This window comes from Ovis canadensis, chromosome 17, assembly GCF_042477335.2.
Source record: "Ovis canadensis isolate MfBH-ARS-UI-01 breed Bighorn chromosome 17, ARS-UI_OviCan_v2, whole genome shotgun sequence".
Lineage (NCBI taxonomy): Eukaryota > Metazoa > Chordata > Mammalia > Artiodactyla > Bovidae > Ovis > Ovis canadensis.
The window spans coordinates 74,911,121-74,919,157 of NC_091261.1; the positions used below are offsets into that span (position 1 = coordinate 74,911,121).

The 8,037-nt window shown below is 54.3% G+C and overlaps 1 protein-coding gene across 4 annotated transcripts; it reads right to left on the reverse strand.

Moving 5' to 3' along the window:
* Positions 1-1,320: 1,320 nt before the first annotated feature.
* On the reverse strand, positions 1,321-6,639 carry FICD (FIC domain protein adenylyltransferase). Of its 4 annotated transcripts, none has more exons than XM_069558282.1 (3): positions 6,438-6,639; positions 4,724-5,082; positions 1,321-3,896 (listed from the first exon to the last, which is right to left on the reverse strand). In XM_069558282.1, the coding sequence occupies exons 2-3, from the start codon at positions 5,022-5,024 to the stop codon at positions 2,824-2,826; spliced, it is 1,374 nt and encodes a 457-aa protein (XP_069414383.1). In that variant the 5' UTR covers positions 5,025-5,082; positions 6,438-6,639; the 3' UTR covers positions 1,321-2,823. The 4 variants fall into 4 exon arrangements, with proteins under 4 accessions (XP_069414383.1, XP_069414381.1, XP_069414384.1 ...); XM_069558280.1 differs by having other exon boundaries at positions 1,321-3,899; positions 6,438-6,547; XM_069558283.1 differs by lacking the exon at positions 6,438-6,639 and adding an exon at positions 6,058-6,332.
* Between the last annotated feature and the right edge of the window lie 1,398 nt (positions 6,640-8,037).

The window sequence follows — 8,037 nt, forward strand, 5'->3', positions numbered from 1 at the left end:
CTTCTTGCAGAAAGGTACTCAAATGTGTGTTCAAATATGTATTTTGAAATGGGTGTAGCTGGCTTTACCTGATAGATGTGTAAATAGACCTTTTGTAAGTCAGATCCGGCCATTTTGCTTTAACCATTTCAGCTGTGAGACCTCCAGTTTACAGCAGTTGGGCGCTTACAGCTTTTCTACCCCTCATCTTTTATCCAGCATTTATTCCTTTGAAAGTGATGTTGCCAGTTCAGTAGGAAAACTGACTTTATAAAGGCACTCTGGGGGAAAATATCGGAATTCTTTCCTTTGTGATGAAAAATCGGCTCATTTATCTGCTTTTAAAGGTTCTATGCATCAGTCAGGCTTTACTGTACTTTCTGGTGTAACATTTTTAATGGGCTGTTTGAAACAGGTAAGTAGACGGAATACTAAACTAAGCCCCACACGCCTGCCGTCGAGCTCCAGCCTTGCTCAGCCCGTCTTCGTCTCCACCTCTCTCCAGTACCCCTGGGTCCCACAGGGAGACCCCAGACATCACAGCGCCCCTACTATTGGAGCACCTGTCTCTACGGACTTGAAGACCACGGTTTTATCGTTATTTCTAGAAACATGAGTAGTGTTAATGTCAGCCAGCCAGCCAAATTGTCAATTTCCTATTGTTTTGTAATAACCCTTTTAATCTGTAGGTTCTCTGTACCTCATCCTTTGCACAGAACACTTGTTAGGTGTTTTTGAATTCAGGCAGCAGCTTTAAAGTTGTCGGAAGAGCCTGTGTTCTCTGGGGGTGGCTGGCCGTCCGCTCTCCTGCAGAGGCCTGTTCTGTGGGTGAGAGGCTGCGGGTCAGGTGGGACCGAGGGGCCGTGAACCTCTGCTCTCAATCCAGGTCGCGCGGCGCTAGGGAACGGTGGTGGTCTCCTGCTGTTCCAGTCCTCTGACCGCACTTCGTCCTCTCAGGCGTACACAGAGCTCGTTAGAGGTGGGCCTTTCAGACTTGAGCAGGACCCTAATGGGTGCAGGGTGTCGACTGTTCTAGAAAGAGATTTTCAGGAACATAGGAGTGGGTTTGTGTTGTCCCTGGCTTGAGGGGTGGAGGGGGAACGGATGGGGAACGGATAGATGAAAGACCATTTCAGTGATTTCAGTCTTAGTGCGAGGTCAGTGGTTCAGCCCCGTTAGCATAATCAACCAGTTCTGTGTCTCCTTCTTGTGACGTTACCATCTTGGGTCTTTCCTTTTTTTCTCTCTCAACAATACAGGGCTAAAGTTCTGAAAGAGTCCCTCCTTCATCCCTAGGACAGAGGGGAACATCTCTTCAGGAAGGAAGCAAAGTCTTAGGCATTTATGTAACAAAATACTTTATTAGTAATGTCTTAAAATAATACCCTTCAAATATAGCTAAAGTGCAGATCTCTCCCTCTAGCACAAAGCAAGCCCTCAGTCACGCTTCCTTGGTGTGCTTACAAAACGTAGAACGGTAGAAGAGTTAAGGTTTAAGAAATATCATGGCATACAAATAGAAAAATATCTTTTATCAAGGTCAGAATAACTCCTTTGGGGCCATTTCATACATCTTTTCACTTATCTTTTAGAAAACTGCTCTGCTTGTTATCAGAAGAGGGTCCTCATTACCGTCAGGAGCTGAACTGTCTCCTCACACAACACTCGGTGGGCATTCACCCTCGTTCAGACACTGACAGTCCAGGGCTGGACACCACCAGCTCGGCCCCTGGAAAACGGGCTCGATGGTGTCTACCCTCAGGGCTCAACGGCAGCAGTCGTGTTGGCATCTGTGCCAGGTAATGATTGAAAAGACTCTGCCTCCATAACGACAGTGTGGGTGCGTTACATGTAACATTTCATCTTTTTACAAGTTGCTAGAAAAATAAGGCCATGCCAAGGCAATCTATGCTGCTTCCCCCGAGGGGACAGGGGCTGTGGGGCAGGTAAGTGGACGAGAGGGATGCTTCCTGGCTGCGGTCAAGGGTGTTTCTTGGTTCCTACAGAGCGGCGTCCTAACTCATCACAAACACTTGTCTGGCACTGACTTGCCATCTGTCTTCAGTGGGTCCTAACACTTGATTTGCAGCAGGATTTAACTGTCGGGTGACAAACCAGAGAACCTTTAGACTAAAACATCTGGTCTGAATTGCTGCGAATACGAGAAACATCAATAGAAACCAGGCTAGCCACACCCCTGTTCTTAATCAGAAAAACAGCCACCTGTGGTACCAGCATTTGGAAACTGTGGCTAAAAGCATGTTCCTTGGACTAAGCAAGGTGTCTAACTAGAGACATGGTGGACGCTCGCTTCCTGTCTCAGAAGTCTGCTCTACCAGTAAGATCAGTCACAACACTAAGCTCTCTGTAGGGGAGCCAATGCCTGTAAGAAAGCAAGCTTTCAGTCCTTTCTCAACTGCGACCGCCCCAGGGAGGCACAGACCCCCTCAGCCGGTTCCAGAAAGTGCTGGGAGGAGTTACTCCTCCAGGCCTCAGCCCACACTCCTCACCTTAGTGCAAATTTTGCTCCAGAAACTGGGTTCTGGTCACACGAGCATGGATGCCCCCGAAGCCGCTGGGACCACCCCAGGGGTCAGGGCCACCAGCAGACACCACACGTGTGCCAGCTCAAAGGAAAATAAATAACTTGGCTCAGTTATAAGTTATCTTGGGGACAAGGCTTAATAATTTAGTTTTCTTCTTTAAAGAGACATTTGGAGGTAAAGAATGTTTTCAGTTTCTTACCCATCTCCTTCTGCTCTGGGAGATGACTAGGTTTCTAGAAATGTGCTTTTTTTTTCCTCCGCTGGGACATCCCTTGCCACCAAGGAGGGATTTACAGCGTTAGGGCTTCACCGGCAGTGTCTCCTTGAACCCAGAGTGGTTGGGTCTGGCCTCTGGCAGTGCCACCGGGTACTCCGTGGTGGCGAAGAGCAGGGTGTCCAGGGTGGTCTCCGTGCACTTGGCGATGAAGCGGATGAAGGGCCTCACGTCGCCCTCGTTGGCGACCTCCAGCACATGGTAGTACTCGGACCGCTGCTCCTTGCGGATGGTGATGGGCGGGTAGCCCGCCTGCATGAGGATGAGGTTCATGAGCAGGCGCGAGGTCCTGCCGTTGCCGTCGATGAAGGGGTGGATGTAGACGAGCTTGTAGTGGGCCAGGGCCGCAAACTCCACAGGGTGCAGGTTCATGGCGTCCTCCGAGTTGAGCCACTGCACGAACTCCTGCATCTGCTTCTCCACCTCCTGTGGGTGGGGCGGGATGTGGTGGCCCACCAGGACCTGCGTGGCGCGGAAGCGGCCGGCCTCCACGGGGTCCACGTAGCCCAGCACCCGCCGGTGGATCTCCAGCACGTCGCCGATGCTGACGGAGCCCACGCGGGACAGCAGCGTCGTGTTCACGTACGTCATGGCCGCGTGCATGCCGATGACCTCGTTCTGCTCCTCCAGGCTCTTCCCCGGCACCGCGTAGCGCGTCTCCAGGATGTGCCTGATCTCCGAGAGCGTGAGGGTGTTGCCCTCGATGGCCACTGTGTGGTAGATGTGGTGGTAGTAGGTCTCCTCCATCACCCGGCGCAGCGCGGAGTTGCCCTTGGGGATGGACATGACCTTCTTCACTTTGCTGTCGATGATGCTGAAGAAGCGCTGGTCGATCTCCTCCACCAGCGGCAGCGTGCGGTCGCGGTTGACCAGCGCCTTCTCGTGGTGGGGTGCGATGGCCAGCGCGCGGGTGTACAGGTAGTCCGCCTGGATGATGTCCTTGTCCTCCTCCGAGAAGATGCCGAACTCGTTGAGCGCGTCCACAAAGCCCGGGTCCATCTTGAGGGCGTGCAGGAAGAGCTTGTGGGCCTTCTGCCGCTTGCCCTGCCGTTTCATCTCCAGGGCCTGGTTCAGAGCTGCTTTGGCCTCCAACTTGCCTGCTAGGAAAGAGCCAGAGACACGGGTCAGGGAGGATGGGGGCAGGCAGAGAATGTTCAGAGGGGCTGTCACTTGGGCTGTCTCCCCCACAGCCTCAGGGCCCCTCCAGCCAGGCTACACCTGCCCTTCTGTGTGTCTGTCTGTGCAGACAGGTTTGTTCCCTGCAGCCCCGTGGGGCCCCGGGCTGGTCACTGTCCACTCAGTCCCTGAGCCACTCTCTACTGTGCGGGCATCAGCTGGGTGCCCTGGTCCCCTCTGAGCGATCGTGCTCCTGGACGGCCACAGCGCCCATCAGGAGGCCCTCCCCTACAGCTGCTCCAGCTCGCGGCCACTCTAGTGACTTCTGGAGGTGCGGGTCCCTTCTCCCTGCATCCATCCCCCGCCCCTTTAGACCCTGACTGTGAAAGGTTCCCCGCTGCTGCTAGGCCCTGGGGGGCCTCCTCATCCCTGGACCTTTTGACCTAATGGTTTTCAACCAGACCCTCCATTACACCTGGCCCTTTTCTGCCACCCTCCCACCTTCAGTGCCAGCCGCACCTACTGGGTGGCCTTTAGTCCAAGGGTGCGGCGCCCTCCTAGCCTTTCCACCTGGCTCACTCTCCTCTTGCCCCTTCTTCCTGAGGTCTCCGCAGGCGGCCCCTCCTCCAGGGAGCTTTCCTGGCGTGTGCCCTTGGCTGCCTCTGCTCCATAGCACCACCCCTATCTGGGCCACCTATCACCTTGTCTAGCTGGGAGCTCAGGGCGACCACGTGCCCTGCACACAGGACATAGCAGGCCCTCTGAACACCTGTGGGATCAACGACTGTTAAGAGATGGCCAGTCTTACCTGGGGAGGCCTTGGTCTTGACCGCCAGCAGCGCCGCACCCCTGGAGGTGAGACTGAGCTCCGTGGACGGCCTGGTGCACCTGGTGACCGCGGGCTGTGCCCGCTCCAGCTTGCTCCTGAGCAGGTAGAAGCCCTTGAGCACAGTCAGACAGTGTTCTTCCACTGTCCCCAGCGGCAGCAGCAGGGCCAGCAGGGAGCCCAGCACCATGCTCAGCAGCATCGCCCACAGGAAGCGGCCCCAGACCGAGACCCACTTTGGTTCAGTCACTGCCATCACCGAAGCCATCGACATGAGTGTCATCTGGGCCCAGGGGCAGGCCCCTTACACACATCCACAGGGGCCTGGGAGAGAGCAGGACCTGTAGGAGGTGAAGCAGGGGAACAACACCTTCAGGACACAGGTTTGGCTTCAGCAGAGTCTCAGAGACCTACCCCCTTGCCCCCACGCCTCCTAACTGATGACCAGGGGTAGGGGCAAGGCAAAGATGGGTACCATGTCCAGGGTGGTGCGACTGAAAAGGAACACTGCTGCCGCTCAACACTAAACACTTGCTGCGTGCCAGACCCCATGCTGAACCCTGGTGGCAGCCTTTTAACAACCTCTCCTGTGGTTTTCAAGTGGAAGCCTGGCTCTGCAGCTGAGACAGGTTCAGGGAAGTGAAGGGCCTTGCCCAGAGGCACTTGGACAGCAAGTGATGGCCTTGGGACCTGAGTGTGGAACCCATGGCTCTAGCCTCCCCACTTGGGCACAAATCTCTGGCCTCAGACCCAACACTGGGTGTTCTGGACACATAAGACACAGGTCCAGAACAACTAAGGCAGTTCTGAGGCTTGCTTGAGAAGTACAACTGTTCAGGGGCCTGACTTACTGCCGCCTGGGCAACCACCTCCCCCTGCCCTGGCCCTGACATTACCCAGGATACTGGTTCCTGCTCTGGCCACCTTTTTCTGGCCTGTCCAGCAGGCATCTGGCCTAGAGTTTGCGCAGTCTGAGTATCTTAAAAGGAACTCAGGTTGTGGGTCTGAGGCTGTGATTGCTCTCTGTGACAATGAGCAGGTGCTTGGGGCTGGCAGTGGGAGTGGAGGGGTCCAGTCTGCAAGCACCATCATGCTAACAGTAAGCATTTATTAGGCAACTATGGTGTGCCGGGCACTAAGCTGAGTACCAGCTGTACCTTATCTCCCCACTCATTATCCCACCGAGGTAAGCTGCCCCTGGCATTAACTTTTCAGCTGAGGAAAACTAACTCATAGAATAAGTCAATACCCAGACGACCCACAAGAAGTAAACAGGCATCAGGAACGAATCCCCAGTGCATCTGTGTCTAGAGTACCTAGGTCTTTTAACGCACAACCAGGGCCCAAGCAGCTACTCCTGGTACTAGACCAAGATCCAGAACTGATGACGTTTCAGGAGGAGCCTGGCTGGTCGATACAGAACATCTGAAAAGGCTTGGTACAAACTCTAGTGGGGAGGTACAGAAGACGGTGCGGGTCACTGCTCCGTCCAGGTGGTCGGGGCTCTCCGGCCGGGCTGCAGCTTGCCAGGGAGGAAGTGGCGTTCCTGGGAGGCACGAATCTCAATGCTCACTAGCTAGGAAGAGGGAACCTGAGAGGACACTGAACTAAGGTCATCCTGGAGGCCCGCCCCTTTCCGAACCCCATCCAGGGTTCACTGCCCCGCTGCACCCTTCCCCGCCCACCCCCTCCTCACCTCGCGCCGCTGCGGGGCCCTGTTGCCGCCTTCTCGGCGCTCGCAGTCTCTGCTGGCGGCCGGCTCCCGGGACCTCCGCCGCCGGCCCGTGGCCCCGCCCTCGGCGGCCCGCCATTGGTCGGCCCATCAGCCTCTTCGCAGCGGATTGGCTTCCTCGACTTGTCGGCGTCTCGCACTTCCGGGTTTCCGCGTCTCCTCCGCTTTCCCGGGAAAGACGCGCCGTGGGCCACTCCCATTGGCTGACTCCTGTATCGGTCTCGTGCTCGAAAGGGCCAATAAGCAATGGGGAGGGCGGGGCCAGGGCGACCAGCGGGAGCCCTGGGCACGGGGAAAACCCCCGCCTAGGCGGTTTTGGGGCCTTCTGGGTAGCGACTGGGAAACGAAGTTCCGACTGCCTTTCTCTTAGGCCCACGGGAGGATGAAAAGGGGCCCCGGGAAGGAGGGAACCTGTTTCCTTAGGTGTAAAGTGAGGAGGCTGATGGTTTAAACCTGTGTCTGACTTCCCAGCCCGCATTCACAGCCTGGTCTCTGCTGCCAGGGCTGCCGGCTTCTCTATCACCTTCTTTTCCTCCTAAGTTTTAAATTTACATACTCTTGAGAAGAGCCAGCCTGGTTCTCCTGCCTTCGGGTGTGGACAAAGAATGTTGCCTGCCATTTTAGTAAACAAAGAATGTTGCTGCCATTCCGGTAAACAGACTCTGGCCATCCCAGAAGCCATCAACCAGCTGCCCAGAGGGTGTGTCCTGAGGGGAATTCAGGATGGAGAAAAATAGGATATAGGAGGCCTAGACAATTCAGATGCGATCAAAAGAATAATTTCAATGAGCCTAGATTCTTCCATCTTCTCATATATAGGAGAGCACTAAAGTTAACTTGAGATGTCTGTTTTGGTGATTAACGGTCATGTTTGGATGTTCAATTATCTCTCCGCCACCCCACCCTCCACAGGGCCCCAGCAAAAACTCATCGTAGCTCCTTCCTTCCCTGTTTGGAACAGATCTTCAGAGCTGAGAGACTGTATTGGGCCATATAGCCCTCAGTAATGTGCCCGAATAAAACAACTTTGAGGTTGTATTTTTTTTTTTTCCCTTCAGTTGACAGAAATTTTCTTTGAAGCAGAGAGTTGAAACCTCCATCTTAATTCACAAATATTGACATTAAACATGCAGGATGCATCTGGAAATGCTAAGCTCTAAGTACATGAGGTTAAAAAAAAATTGTTACTGCTGCAGATTCTGAAGTCAGAGAGACCTGGGCTTAAGTTCAGACTTTGTCACCTCCACTCTGTGTGTCCTTGGGCAAGTCTCAGTTCCCCCATTTGTAAAATGGGGGCTAACAGCCTGCCTCGCTTTTGCCCTGAAGTTTGGGATTTGCAGAAGCCCTGACACCAAATCAAGCTCCTCTTATCCCATGCACAGCACACCAAAATGCTGAGAAGCTGAGGTTTACAACAAAGAGGATTTATTCAAAAGGCAGCCAAGTGAGGAGACAGGAAAACAAATCTCAGATCCTTCTCTCTGAAAGCCAGGGGCTCAGGGTATTTACTTGAGTTTCTCTTGGGTTTCCCTTGTGGCTCAGCTGGTAAAGAAACTGCTTGCAG

Excerpts from the sequence above, each read along its gene's own strand:
- FICD (XM_069558280.1), bottom strand. The coding sequence starts at position 5,024 with ATGACACTCATGTCGATGGCTTCGGTGATGGCAGTGACTGAACCAAAG. Across the intron at positions 3,900-4,723 it reads CAAGACCAAGGCCTCCCCAG|CAGGCAAGTTGGAGGCCAAA; the intron begins GTAAGACTGGCC and ends GCTCTTTCCTAG.